This window comes from Passer domesticus, chromosome 34, assembly GCF_036417665.1.
Source record: "Passer domesticus isolate bPasDom1 chromosome 34, bPasDom1.hap1, whole genome shotgun sequence".
NCBI classification, from domain to species: Eukaryota; Metazoa; Chordata; class Aves; order Passeriformes; family Passeridae; genus Passer; species Passer domesticus.
The window spans coordinates 498930-514129 of NC_087507.1; the positions used below are offsets into that span (position 1 = coordinate 498930).

Genomic DNA, 15200 nt, shown 5'->3' on the forward strand with positions numbered 1-15200 from the left:
CCTTTTTAACCCTCCCAGTCCCTCCCAGTTCATCCCAGTTTAAATTCCCAATTTTCCCATGATTAAAGAAGGAAAAAATTCACTTTTTTGGTTCCAAACTGACCCAAAATTTGCTTTTTTCAGCCCATTTTTCTCCTTTTGAACCCTCCCAGTCCCTCCCAGTTTATCCCAGTCCAAATTCCCAATTTTCCCATGAATAAAGAAGGAAAAAATTCACATTTTTGGCTCCAAAAGACCCAAAATCTGCTTTTTTCAGCCCATTTTTATCCCTCCCAGTTTATCCCAGTCCCTCCCAGTCCCAATTCCCAATTTTCCCATGAATAAAGAAGGAAAAAATTCACATTTTTGGTTCCAAATGACCCAAAATTTGCTTTTTCCAGCCCGTTTTCCCCTGCCCCACACCCAAGGAATTCTCACCCAATTCCAGCTCAGCCAAGCTCCGTTTATTCTCCAAAAAATCAAAATAAAATCTCCTAAAACTCCAAAATCCCGAGTTTTGGTCCCATTTTCATCCCATTTTTCCTCTCCCAGTTCCCGCTGGGATTCCCGGCCCCGCTCCTGATTTTGGAATTTTTTGATTTCTGTGATTTTTAATTTTTTTTTTTTTCCCGGAATTTTGAGGATTTTCTGGGAATTTCCAGCTCAGCCAAAGCGCCCCCTGCTCCCAAAAAATCCAGCTAAAAATCGACAAAAAAAGAGTCCAAAAGTCCCAAAAAAAAGAGTTCAGAAATCCCAAAAAATAGTCCAAAAATTAAAAAAAAAATTCAGCCAAAAATCCCAAAAAAGAGTCCAGAAATCCCAAAAAATCCCCCCAAAAAGTCAAAAAATCCCAAATAAAAGAGCCCAGAAATCCCAATTAATCCGGTCCAAAATCCCAAATAAAAGAGTCCAAAAATCCAAAAATAAAAAGAAAAAAATCCCCAAAAAAAGACTTCAAAAATCCTAAAATAAAAAGTAAAAAATCCCAAAAATTCCAAAAATCCCAATTAATCCAGTCAAAAAAAAAAATCCCAAATAAAAGAGTCCAAAAATCCCAAAATAAAAAGTTAAAATCCTTCAAAAAAGTCTAAAAATCCCGTGAAAAATCCCGTGAAAAATCCCAAAAAAAGAGTCCAAAAATCCCAAAAAATCCCCAAAAATCCCCAAAAAATCCCCCCAAAAAGTAAAAAAATCCCAAATAAAACAGCCCAGAAATCCCAATTAATCCAGTCCAAATCCCAAATAAAAGAGTCAAAAAATCCAAAATAAAAAGAAAAAATCCTCCAAAAAAGAGTCTAAAAATCCCAAAAAATCCCGTGAAAAATCCCAAAAAAAGAGTCCAAAAATCCTCCCCAAAAAGTCCAAAAATCCCAAAATAAAAAGTCAAAAATCCCAAATAAAAGAGTCCAAAAATCCCGTTGGAATTCTCAATTCCTGGGCCATTTTTCCACAGAAAATCCTTTAATTCCTGGAATCTTTTCCATGGAATTCCTCCATTTTTTGGGACCTTTTCCCCAGGAATTCCAGCTCTGAAATCCCAAATAATTTCCCAGTGGAATTCCCAGCTCCTGGAGTGGTTTTTTCCATAAAAATTCTCAATTCCTGAGATATTTTCATGGGAATTTTTCCATTCCCAGGACATTTTTCCATGGAATTTCTCAATTTTCAAACCATTTTTCCATTTCATTCCTCCATTTTAAGGACATTTTTCCACTTTTCCCCAGGAATTCCTCAATTTTCAGGGCATTTTTCCATGGAATTTCTCTATTTTAAGGACATTTTTCCTGGAATTTCTCCATTTTAAGGACATTTTTCCCATTTTTCCCTGGAATTTCTCCATTTTAAGGACATTTTTCCCATTTTTCCATGGAATTTCTCCATTTTAAGGACATTTTTCCCATTTTTCCATGGAATTTCTCCATTTTAAGGACATTTTTCCTGGAATTTCTCCATTTTAAGGACATTTTTCCCTGGAATTTCTCCATTTTAAAGACATTTTCCCCATTTTTCCCAGGAATTTCTCCATTTTAAGGACATTTTTTCCATTTTTCCCAGGAATTTCTCCATTTTAAGGACATTTTTCCCATTTTTCCCAGGAATTTCTCCATTTTAAGGACATTTTTCCTGGAATTTCTCCATTTTAAGGACATTTTTCCCTGGAATTTCTCCATTTTAAAGACATTTTCCCCATTTTTCCCTGGAATTCCAGCTCTAAATCCATAAATAATTAATTTTCCATGGGAATTCTCACTTCCAGAACCGTTTTTGCCAGGAATTGAGGACATTTCCCCCCCATTTTTCCCTGGAATTTCTCCATTTTAAGGACATTTTTCCCATTTTTCCATGGAATTTCTCTATTTTAAGGACATTTTCCCTGGAATTTCTCCATTTTAAGGACATTTCTCCCATTTTTCCATGGAATTCAATTCCCAGCCCATTTTTCCAGGAATTCCTCGATTTCAAGAACATTTTTCCTGCGTTTTTTTTTCCTGTAATTCCTCTGTTTAAGGACATTTTACCCAAGAATTTCAGCTCTAAATCAAGAAATAATTAATTTTCCATTAGAATTTTCACTTCCAGGACCATTTTTCCTGGGAATTCCTCCATTTTAAAACCATTTTTCTCTGCAATTCCTCCATTTAAAAACCATTTTCCATGGAATTTCTCCATTTTTCCCATTTTTCCTGGGAATTCCTCCATTTCAAGACCATTTTCCATGGAATTTCTCCATTTTAAGGACATTTTTCCTGCTTTTGCAGGGAATTCCTCCATTTCAAAGACATTTTCAATGGAATTTTTCCATTTTAACGACATTTTCCCTGGAATTTCTCAACTTTAAGGACATTTTTCCCCGGAATTTCTCCATTTTAAGAACATTTTTCCTGGGAATTCCTCAATTTAAAAACCATTTTCCATGGGATTCCTCCATTTCACGGCCATTTTCCCCCGGAATTTCTCCATTTTAACGCCATTTTTCCCTGGATTTTTTCCATTTTTACGCCATTTTTCCCCGGAATCCCCCCATCCCCAGCTGTTCCTCCCTCCCCAGCCCATTTCCCCGGAATTCCTGAATTTCAGGGACATTTTCCCCAGGAACAGAGGAAGTCCCAGGACATTTTTCCATGGAATTCCTCAATTTTAAAGCCATTTTTCCATGGAATTTCTCCATTTTAAGAATATTTTCCACGGAATTTCTCCATTTTAAGGACATTTTCCCTCAATTCCTTGATTTTAAAGACATTTTTCCTGGAATTTCTACATTTTAAGGACATTTTTCTCTGGAATTTCTCCATTTTAACGCCATTTTTCCTGGAATTTCTACATTTTAAGGACATTTTTCCACGGAACTTCTCAATTTTAAGTACATTTTTCCTGGGAATTCCTCAATTTAAAAACCATTTTCCATGGAATTCTTCCATTTTAACGCCATTTTTCTCCGGAATTTCTCCATTTTAACGCCATTTTCCCCCGGAATCCCCCCATTCCCATCCATTCCTCCCTCCCCAGCCCATTTTCCCAGGAATTCCTGACTTTCAGGAGCATTTTTCCAGCGGGATCTGCAGCTCGGCCGCCGCCGCCCGGTCCAGGAGCCAGCGGAGCCGCCCCGAGCGCGGCCGCAGCCGCGCCGCCGGCAGCAGGGGCTGCTGCTGCTCCTGCAGGATGCGCTGCAAGGGACCAAAACCCCCAGGTTAACCCCAAAAATGGGATGGGAAACAAAAAACATCCCCAGAGACCCGAAATCCCGGGATTTAACAACAAAAAAATGGGGAATTTAGCCCCAAAAATGGGGACTTTAACCCCAAAAATGGGGACTTTAACCCCAAAAAATGGGATGGGAACCCAAAAACATCCCCAGAGACCCGAAATCCCGGGATTAAACGACAAAAAAATGGGGAGTTTCAGCCCAAAAACCCAGGAAATAACCCCAAAAATGGGGAAATTAACCCCAAAAATCGAGAATTTAACCCCAAAAATAAGGAATTTAACCCCAAAACGGGACAGGAAACCAGAAACATCCCCAGAGACCCGAAATCCCGGGATTTAACAAAAAAAAATGGGGAATTTAGCCCCAAAAATGGCGATTTTAACCCCTAAATCCCAGATTGAACCCCAAAAATGGGGACTTTAACCCCAAAAATGGGGCGTTTAACCCCAAAAACTGGGATGGGAAACCAAGAACATCCCCAGAGCCCCGAAATCCTGGGATTGAACAAAAAAAAATGGGGAATGTAGCCCCAAAAATGGCGATTTTAACCCCTAAATCCCAGACTGAACCCCAAAAATGGGGACTTTAACCCCAAAAATGGAGAGTTTAACCCCAAAAAATGGGATGGGAAACAAAAAACATCCCCAGAGACACGAAATCCCGGGATTGAACAAAAAAAAAAAGGGGAATTTAGCCCCAAAAATGGCAACTTTAACCCCTAAATCCCAGATTGAACCCCAAAAATGGGGACTTTAACCCCAAAAATGGGGACTTTAACCCCATAAATGGAGAGTTTAACCCCAAAAAATGGGATGGGAAACAAAAAACATCCCCAGAGACACGAAATCCCGGGATTGAACAAAAAAAATGGGGAATTTAGCCCCAAAAATGGCGATTTTAACCCCTAAATCCCAGACTGAACCCCAAAAATGGGGACTTTAACCCCAAAAATGGGGAGTTTAACCCCAAAACGGGATGGGAAACCAAGAACATCCCCAGAGACACGAAATCCCGGGATTGAACAAAAAAAACCCGGTGATTTTAACCCCAAAAATGGCGATTTTAACCCCAAAATCCCAGACTGAACCCCAAAAATGGGGACTTTAACCCCAAAAATGGGGACTTTAACCCCAAAAATGGAGAGTTTAACCCCAAAAAATGGGATGGGAAACAAAAAACATCCCCAGAGACACGAAATCCCGGGATTTAACAAAAAAAATGGGGAATTTAGCCCCAAAAATGGCGATTTTAACCCCTAAATCCCAGATTGAACCCCAAAAATGGGGACTTTAACCCCAAAAATGGGGACTTTAACCCCAAAAATGGAGAGTTTAACCCCAAAACGGGATGGGAAACAAAAAACATCCCCAGAGACCCGAAATCCCGGGATTTAAGAAAAAAAAAATGGGAAGTTTCAGCCCAAAAATGGGGAAATTAAGACCAAAACCACGGGAAATAACCCCAGAAATGGGGAAATTAACCCCAAAAATAAGGGATTTAACCCCAAAAATGGGATGGGAAACCAAGAACATCCCCAGAGCCACGAAATCCTGGGATTGAACAGCAAAAAACCCGGTGATTTTAACCCGAAAAACACAGGAAATAACCCCAAAAATGGGGACTTTAACCCCAAAAATAAGGGATTTAACCCCAAAAATCAGGAGTTTAACCCCAAAAACGGGACGGGAAACCAAGAACATCCCCAGAGACCCAAAATCCTGGGATTGAACAACAAAAAATGGGGAATTTCAGCCCAAAAATGGGGAAATTAAGCCCAAAAACCCAGGATATAACCCTGAAAATGGGGAAATAACCCCAAAAATGGTGGTTTTAACCCCAAAATTCCAGATTAAAACCCAAAAATCAGGAGTTTAACCCCAAAAATGGGACTGAACCACAAAAACATCCCCAGAGCCCCAAAATCTCAGGATTTAACAACAAAAACCGGGTGATTTTAACCTAAAAAACACAGGAAATAACCCCAAAAATGGGGAAATTAACCCCAAAAATCAGGAGTTTAACCCCAAAAATAGGACAGGAAACCAAGAACATCCCCAGAGACCCGAAATGCCGGGATTGAACAACAAAAAATGGGGAATTTCAGCCCAAAAATGGGGAAATTAAGCCCAAAAACCCAGGAAATAACCCCGAAAATTGGGATTTAACCCCAAAAATCCACAATTTAACTCCAAAAAACCTGGAAATAACTGCAAAAATTTGGAATTTGACCCCAAAAATCTGGGATTTAACCCCCTAAATTCTGGAATCTGAGCCCCCAAAATGGGATTTAGCCCCCAAAACCCAGGATTTAACCCCCCAAAAATGGGATTTAACCCCAAAAATTTGGAATTAAATCCCAGAAATTTGGGATTTGACCCAAAATCTCCGGATTTCAGCCCAAACCTTGAGCACGGGGGCCTTGGAGGCCAGGAGGGACTTGGGGTTGAGAAATGGGATTTAACCCCAAAAATCTGGGAATTAACCCCAAAAATCCAGGATTTAACCCAAAAATTCTGGAATCTGAGCCCCAAAAATGGGATTTAGTCCCCAAAACCCAGGATTTAACCCCCAAAAAATGGGATTTAACCCCAAAAATTCGGGATTTAACTCCAAAAATTCAGGATTTAACCCCAAAAATCCGGGATTTAACCCCCGAAATTTTGGATTTGACCCAAAATCCCAAGTTTTGAGCCCAAACCTTGAGCACGGGGGCCTTGGAGGCGCCGGTGGCCACCACCAGGATGGACTTGGGGTTGAGAAATGGGAATTAACCCCAAAATCCCAGGAATTAAACCCAAAAATCCACAACTTAACTCCAAAAATCCAGGATTTGACCCCAAAAATCCAGGATTTAACCCCAGAACTCTAGGATTTAACCCCAAAATTCTGGAATCTGAGGCCCAAAAATGGGATTTAGCCACAAAAAATGGGATTTAACTCCCAAAAACCCAGGATTTAACCCCCCAAAAATGGGATTTAACCCCAAAAATTCGGGATTTAACCCCATAAATTTGGAATTTGACCCAAAATGCCGGGATTTGAGCCCAAACCTTGAGCACGGGGGCCTTGGAGGCGCCGGTGGCCACCACCAGGAGGGACTTGGGGTTGAGAAATGGCAATTAACCCCAAAAAGACCCGCAACTATCCCCAAAAATCCACAACTTAACTACAAAAATCCAGGATTTGACCCCAAAAATCCGGGATTTAACCCCAAAAATCCAGGAATTAACCCCAAAAATCCAGGATTTAACCCAAAAATTCTGGAATCTGAGCCCCAAAAATGGGATTTAGCCCCCAACACCCAGGATTTAACCCCCAAAAAATGGGATTTAACCCCAAAAATTCGGGATTTAACTCCAAAAATCCAGGATTTAACCCCAAAAATCCGGGATTTAACCCCCGAAATTTTGGATTTGACCCAAAATCCCAAGTTTTGAGCCCAAACCTTGAGCACGGGGGCCTTGGAGGCGCCGGTGGCCACCACCAGGAGGGACTTGGGGTTGAGAAATGGGAATTAACCCCAAAATCCCAGGAATTAAACCCAAAAATCCACAACTTAACTCCAAAAATCCAGGATTTGACCCCAAAAATCCAGGATTTAACCCCAGAACTCTAGGATTTAACCCCAAAATTCTGGAATCTGAGGCCCAAAAATGGGATTTAGCCACAAAAAATGGGATTTAACTCCCAAAAACCCAGGATTTAACCCCCCAAAAATGGGATTTAACCCCAAAAATTCGGGATTTAACTCTAAAAATTCAGGATTTAACCCCATAAATTTGGAATTTGACCCAAAATGCCGGGATTTGAGCCCAAACCTTGAGCACGGGGGCCTTGGAGGCGCCGGTGGCCACCACCAGGAGGGACTTGGCCGCGTTGAGGAGCGGCAGCGTCATCGTCACCCGCTGGGGAGGCGGCTTGGGGGAGTCCAGGACGGGGCACACCAGGGACGTCTGCTCCTGGAAATGGGGAAATAACGGGAAATTGGGGAAAAATGGGGGAAATAACGGGAAATTGGGGAAAATGGGGGAAATAGAAAAAATCCAGGGGGAAATAACACCAAAAATGGGGGAAATAATGGGGAAAATAATGGGGAAAATGGGGAAAAGAGGATGGGGAGGGGCTTGGGGGAGTCCAGGACGGGGCACACCAGGGAGTGCTGCTCCTGGAAATGGGGAAATAACGGGAAATTGGGGAAAATGGGGAAATAACGGGAAATTGGGAAAAATGGGGGAGAAATAACGGGAAATTGGGGAAAATAGAAAAAATCCAGGGGGAAATAACACAAAAAATGGGGGAAATAATGGGAAAATAATGGGGAAAATAACGGGAAATTGGGGAAAATGGGAAAAAAAACCAGGGGGAAATCATGGGGGAAAGAGCAAAAAAAAATGGGGAAAATAATGGGAAAAAATGGGAAAATTTAGGGGAAAAGAATGGGAAAAACGGAGGAAATAATGGAAAAAAACCCAAGAAAAATGGGGGAAATAATGGGGAAAATAATGGGGGAAATGGGGGAAAAAATGGGAAAAAAACCAAGAAAAAAGGGGAAATAATGGGAAAAATAATGGGGAAATCTGGGGGAAAAGAGGATGGGGAGGGGCTTGGGGGAGTCCAGGACGGGGGAAAGCAGGGAGTTCTGCTCCTGGAAATGGGGAAATTGGGAAAAAATGGGAAAAAATAGAAAAAATCCAGGGAGAAATAACACAAAAAATGGGGGAAAAAATGGGGAAAATCCAGAGGAAATAATGGGAAAAATGGGAAAAATAATGGGAAAAAACCCAAGAAGAATGGAGAAAATAATGGGGAAAATAATGGGGAAAATAATGGGGAAAATAATGGGAAATTGGGAAAAAAATGGGAAAAATAACCAGGGGGAAATATCACAAAAATGGGGAAAATAATGGAAAAAACCCCAGGAAAAATGGGGAAAATAATGGGGAAAATGGGGAAAATAATGGAAAAAAACCAAGAAAAATGGGGAAATAATGGGGAAAATAATGGGGAAAATAATGGGGAAAATAATGGGGAAAATAATGGGAAATTGGGAAAAATTCAGGGGAAAAAAAATAAGAAAAATCCAGGGAGAAATAACATAAAAAATGGGGAAAATAATGGGGAAAATGGGGAAAATAATGGGAAAAAACCCAAGGAAAATGGGGAAAATTATGAGGAAAATAATGGGGAAAACAATGGGGAAAAGAATGGGAAATTGGGAAAAAAATGGGAAAAAAAAACCAGGGGGAAATAGCAAAAAAAAAAGGGGAAAATAATGGAAAAAACCCCAGGAAAAATGGGGAAAATAATGGGAAAAATGGGGAAAATAATGGGAAAAAAAACAAGAAAAATGGGGAAATATAATGGGGAAAATAATGGGGAAAATAATGGGGAAAATAACGGGAAATTGGGAAAAATCCAGGGGAAAAAAAGAGGAAAAATCCAGGGAGAAATAACACCAAAAATGGGGAAAATAATGGGGAAAATGGGAAAAATAATGGAAAAAAAAACCAAGAAAAAGGGGGAAAATAATGGGGAAAATAATGGGGAAAATAATGGGAAAAATAATGGCAAAAATGGGGAAAGTAATGGGAAAAATCCAGGAAAAATGGGGGAAATAATGGGAAAATAATGGGGAAAATAATGGGAAATTGGGAAAAAAATTGGGAAAAAAACCAGGGGGAAATCATGGGGGAAATAGCACAAAAAAAGGGGAAAATAATGGGAAAAATGGGGAAAAGAGGATGGGGAGGGGCTCGGGGGAGTCCAGGACGGGGCACACCAGGGAGTGCTGCTCCTGGAAATGGGGAGAAATAACGAGAAATTGGGAAAAATGGGGGAAATAACGGGAAATTGGGAAAATGGGGGAAATAACGGGAAATTGGGAAAAATGGGAAAAAAAAACAGGGGGAAATCATGGGGGAAAGAGCAAAAAAAAATGGGGAAAATAATGGGGAAAATGGGGAAAATAATGGAAAAAAACCCAAGGAAAATGGGGAAAATTATGAGGAAAATAATGGGGAAAATAATGGGAAAAATAATGGGGAAAATAATGGGAAATTGGGAAAAATTCAGGGGAAAAAAAATAAGAAAAATCCAGGGAGAAATAACACCAAAAATGGGGAAAATAATGGGGAAAATGGGGAAAATAATGGGAAAAAACCCAAGGAAAATGGGGAAAATTATGAGGAAAATAATGGGGAAAATAATGGGAAATTTGGAAAAATCCACGGGGAAATAACGGGGGAAATAGAAAAAAAATGGGGAAAATAATGGGAAAAATGGGGAAAATATGGGGGAACAGAATGGGAAAAATGGGGAAAATAATGGAAAAAACCCAAGGAAAATGGGGAAAATTATGAGGAAAATAATGGGGAAAACAATGGGGAAAAGAATGGGAAATTGGGAAAAAAATGGGAAAAAAAAACCCAGGGGGAAATAGCAAAAAAAATGGGGAAAATAATGGAAAAAACCCCAGGAAAAATGGGGAAAATAATGGGAAAAATGGCGAAAATAATGGAAAAAAACCAAGAAAAATGGGGAAATAATGGGGAAAATAATGGGGAAAATAATGAGGAAAATAATGGGGAAAATAATGGGGAAAATAACGGGAAATTGGGAAAAATCCAGGGGAAAAAAAGAGGAAAAATCCAGGGAGAAATAACATAAAAAATGGGGAAAATAATGGGAAAAATGGGGAAAATAATCGGAAAAAATGGGAAAATTCAGGGGAAAAGAATGGGAAAAATGGGGAAAATAATGGGAAAAATAGTGGGGAAAATAATGGGGAAAAGAATGGGAAATTGGGAAAAAAATTGGGAAAAAGGGGGAAATCATGGGGGAAATAGCACAAAAAAGGGGAAAATAATGGGGAAAAAACCCAAGAAAAATGGGAAAAATAATGGGGAAAATAATGGGGAAAATAATGGGAAAAATGGGGAAAATAATGGGAAAAATGGGGAAAATAATGGGAAAAAATGGGAAAATTCAGGGGAAAAGAATGGGAAAAATGGGGAAAATAATGGAAAAAACCCAAGAAAAATGGGGGAAATAATGGGGAAAATAATGGGGAAAATGAGAAAAATAATGGGAAAAAAGGGAAAATGGCGGGAAAAATAACAGGAAAAATGGGAGAAACGCAAGGAAAATGGCGGGAAAAATCCCCCAAATCCTGGGAATTCCCAGAATTGCGGGAATTGCCCAAATTTGGGGAATTTTGGGGAATTTGGGGTACCTGGAGCAGGGCGTGGCCCGGGAACAGCGAGCAGGTGTGTCCGTCCGGCCCCACCCCCAGCAGCAGCAGGTCAAACTGGGGGATGTCCATGCCCGGGAACGCCTGCGGGACCAGTACAAACCAGTACGGACCGGTATGGACCAGTACGGACCAGTATGGACCAGTACAAACCAGTACGGACCAGTACGGACCAGTACGGACCAGTACGGACCAGTACAAACCAGTACGGACCAGTACGGACCAGTACGGACCGGCACGGACCAGTACAAACCAGTATGGACCAGTCACAGTGAGGTGTGTCCGTCCGGCCCCACCCCCAGCAGCAGCAGGTCAAACTGGGGGATGTCCGCGCCCGGGAACGCCTGCGGGACCAGTACGGACCAGTACGGACCAGTACGGACCAGTACGGACCAGTACGGACCAGTACAAACCAGTACGGACCAGTACGGACCAGTACGGACCGGCACGGACCAGTACAAACCAGTATGGACCAGTCACAGTGAGGTGTGTCCGTCCGGCCCCACCCCCAGCAGCAGCAGGTCAAACTGGGGGATGTCCGTGCCCGGGAACGCCTGCGGGACCAGTACGGACCAGTACGGACCAGTACAAACCAGTACGGACCAGTACAGACCAGTACGGACCAGTACAGACCAGTCACAGTGAGGTGTGTCCGTCCGGCCCCACCCCCAGCAGCAGCAGGTCAAACTGGGGGATGTCCGCGCCCGGGAACGCCTGCGGGACCAGTACGGACCAGTATGGACCAGTACGGACCAGCACGGACCAGTATGGACCAGTACGGACCAGTACGGACCAGTACGGACCAGTACGGACCAGTATGGACCAGTACGGACCAGTACGGACCAGCACGGACCAGTACGGACCAGTACAGACCAGTTCGGACCAGTCTGGACCAGTACGGACCAGTACGGGCCAGTATGGACCAGTACGGACCAGTTTGGATCAATATGGACCAGTACGGACCAGTACGGACCAGTACGGACCAGTTTGGAGCAGTACAGACCAGTTCAGACCAGGACGGACCAGTACAAACCAGTATGGACCACTATGGACCAGTACGGATCAATATGGATCACTATGGACCAGTTTGGACCAGTATGGACCAGTATGGACAAGTTTTGACTAATTCAGATAAGTATGGACCAGTACAGACCAGTATAGACCAGTGACTGATCCCAGTCCCTCCCATTGCCCTCCCAGTTCCCCCCAACTTTTCCCAGTTCCCCCAGTCCCCCCGTCCCACTCCCAGTCCCTCCCAGTGCTCCCAGTAGCCCCACTACCATTCCCAGTCCCCACAGTCCGTCCCAGTGCTCCCAGTGCTCCCAGTCCCATTCCCAGTGCTCCCAGTCCATCCCAGTGCTCCCAGTTCCCCCAGTCCCCATTCCCAGTGCTCCCAGTCCCGTTCCCAGTCTCCATTCCCAGTCCCATTCCCAGTCCCGTTCCCAGTGCTCCCAGTTGCCCCAGTCCCCATTCCCAGTGCTCCCAGTCCCATTCCCAGTGCTCCCAGTCCCATTCCCAGTGCTCCCAGTTGCCCCAGTCCCCATTCCCAGTGCTCCCAGTCCCCATTCCCAGTCCCATTCCCAGTGCTCCCAGTCCCATTCCCAGTCCCATTCCCAGTGCTCCCAGTCCCATTCCCAGTGCTCCCAGTCCCATTCCCAGTCCCATTCCCAGTGCTCCCAGTCCCATTCCCAGTCCCATTCCCAGTGCTCCCAGTGCTCCCAGTCCCATTCCCAGTCCCATTCCCAGTGCTCCCAGTGCTCCCAGTCCCCGTTCCCAGTCCATCCCAGTCCACCCCAGTACCCTCCGGAGCTGCTCCTCGTAGTCGCGCGCGGCCTCGGCCGGGCCCAGCCCGGGGCTGACCCCGAGCACCCGGGGGCCGGGGGGGGGCAGCTGGGACAGCAGCTGGGCCTGCAGGGGTTAAACTGGGGTTAAACTGGTTATACTGGGACAGCAGCTGGGCCTGAAAGGGTTAAACTGGGGTTAAACTGGTTATACTGGGACAGCAGCTGGGCCTGAAAGGGTTAAACTGGGGTTAAACTGGTTATACTGGGACAGCAGCTGGGCCTGAAAGGGTTAAACTGGTTATACTGGTTATACTGGGACAGCAGCTGGGCCTGCAAGGGTTAAACTGGGGTTAAACTGGGGTTAAACTGGTTATACTGGGACAGCAGCTGGGCCTGGAAGGGTTAAACTGGGGTTAAACTGGGGTTAAACTGGGGTTAAACTGGTTATACTGGTTATACTGGGACAGCAGCTGGGGTTAAACTGGTTATACTGGGACAGCAGCTGGGCCTGGAGGGGTTAAACTGGTTATACTGGTTATACTGGGACAGCAGCTGGGCCTGGAGGGGTTAAATTGGGGTTAAACTGGGGTTAAACTGGTTATACTGGGACAGCAGCTGGGGTTAAACTGGTTATACTGGGAGCACTGGGAGCACTGGGAGGGGCTGAGGGGAGTCAGGAGAGACTGGGAGGGAAATGGAGGAACTGAGGGGGGGAACTGGGCCGAACTGGGCCGAACTGGGAGGAACTGGGAGGAACTGGGAGGGAAACGGGGGAACTGAGGGGAAAACTGGGCCACACTGGGCTAAACTGGGAGGAACTGGGCCAGACTGGGAGCACTGGGAGGGGCTGAGGGGAGTCAGGAGAGACTGGGATGGGACTGGGGGGAACTGGGAGGGAACTGGGCCAGACTGGGAGGAACTGGGATGAACTGGGAGGAGGTAAGGCGACCCTGAGAGGGAAATGCGGGAACTGAGGCAGAACTGGGCCAGACTGGGCTGAACTGGGAGGAACTGGGACGAGCTGAGGGGAGTCAGGAGAGACCAGGATGGGACTGGGGGGGACTGAGGGGGGAACTGGGCCAGACTGGGAGCAAATGGGCTAAACTGGGAGCACTGGGAGGGACTGGGAGGAGTCAGGAGGGACCGGGACGGGCCCGGGGGGAACTGAGGGGGGAACTGGGCCAGACTGGGAGGAACTGGGCCAAACTGGGAGGGACTGGGAGGGGCTGGGAGGGGCTGAGGAGAGTCAGGAGAGACTGGGATGGGACTGGGGGGAACTGGGCCAGACTGGGCTGAACTGGGCCGAACTGGGAGGGACTGGGCCAGACTGGGAGCACTGGGAGGGGCTGAGGGGAATCAGGAGAGACTGGGATGGTACTGGGGGGGAACTGGGTCGAACTGGGATGAACTGGGAGGGGCTGAGGCGACCCTGAGAGGGAAATGGGGGAACTGAGGGGGGAACTGAGGCAGAACTGGGCCAGACTGGGCTGAACTGGGAGGGACTGGGAGCACTGGGATGAACCGGGAGGGGCTGAGGGGAGTCAGGAGGGACCGGGGGGAACTGAGGGGGGAACTGGGTCGAACTGGGATGAACTGGGCCGAACTGGGAGGGACTGGGAGGGACTGAGGAGACCCTGAGAGGGAAATGGGGGAGCTGAGGGGGAACTGGGCCAAACTGGGCTGAACTGGGCCAAACTGGGAGCACTGGGAGGGGCTGAGGGGAGTCAGGAGAGACTGGGAAGGGACTGAGGGGAACTGGGCCAGACTGGGCCAAACTGGGGCAGACTGGGATGAACTGGGAGGGGCTGAGGGGAGTCAGGAGGGACCGGGACGGGACTGGGGGAACTGAGGGGGGAACTGGGCCAGACTGGGAGGAACTGGGAGGGGCTGAGGGGGAACCCGGCGGGGCAGGGCCGGCGCCGGGGCCCCTCGCGGCGCGGCGCTCACCCGGTAGGCGCCGCCGGTGCTCTCGGGGTGCTCGGGCGGCACCAGGCGCTCGTCGCAGAACGCCACGAGCCAGCGCGCCGGCTCCGCGCCGGGCGCCGCGCTGAGGGCGGGCGGCAGCTCCCGCGCCAGCAGCGGCACCAGCGAGCCCCCGGACAGCCCCAGCGTGAAGCGGCCGCCGCTCGCCACCGCCTCGGCCGCCGCCTCCGCCACCAGCCGCGCCAGGGCCGCGCCGAGCTCGCCTTGGGACGGGAACACCGACACAGCCGCCATGATGGCGGCGCCGGGCGAAGAAGAAGGGGGAAGTGACGTCGGCAGCGCGACGCGTTGCTAAGCGACCGCGGGTTTAGAGCAGGAAGTGGCCTGAGCGCGCGGCGCGTTGCTTAGCAACGCGCGGCCTAGCGCGGCCTAGTGAAGCCTCGGCCTTGCGTGGCGGCGCTGCCCGGGGGAGCGCGGATGCCTCGTTGCCCTTCTCCCGCTTCGCCCCCCACACAAACCCCGCCCTCGCTGTTCCCCCCGCCGAGCCCCGCAGCACTGC

At 46.5% G+C, this 15200-nt stretch overlaps 1 protein-coding gene across 1 annotated transcript; it reads right to left on the bottom strand.

Moving 5' to 3' along the window:
* Positions 1-421: 421 nt before the first annotated feature.
* Positions 422-15132, bottom strand: PGLS (6-phosphogluconolactonase). Its single transcript, XM_064402112.1, has 5 exons — positions 14666-15132; positions 12735-12842; positions 10917-11018; positions 7504-7644; positions 422-3644 (listed from the first exon to the last, which is right to left on the bottom strand). Exons 1-5 carry the CDS (start codon positions 14933-14935, stop codon positions 3513-3515), a joined length of 753 nt encoding a protein of 250 aa, XP_064258182.1. The 5' UTR covers positions 14936-15132; the 3' UTR covers positions 422-3512.
* Between the last annotated feature and the right edge of the window lie 68 nt (positions 15133-15200).

Bases quoted from the DNA above. Each gene is read 5' to 3' on its own strand.
- PGLS (XM_064402112.1), bottom strand. From the start codon at position 14,935: ATGGCGGCTGTGTCGGTGTTCCCGTCCCAAGGCGAGCTCGGCGCGGCC. The intron at 11,019-12,734 runs GTACTGGGGTGG...CTGGTCCCGCAG, and splicing joins ACGAGGAGCAGCTCCGGAGG to GCGTTCCCGGGCATGGACAT. The intron at 3,645-7,503 runs GTTTGGGCTCAA...GGTCCCTTGCAG, and splicing joins CCAAGGCCCCCGTGCTCAAG to CGCATCCTGCAGGAGCAGCA.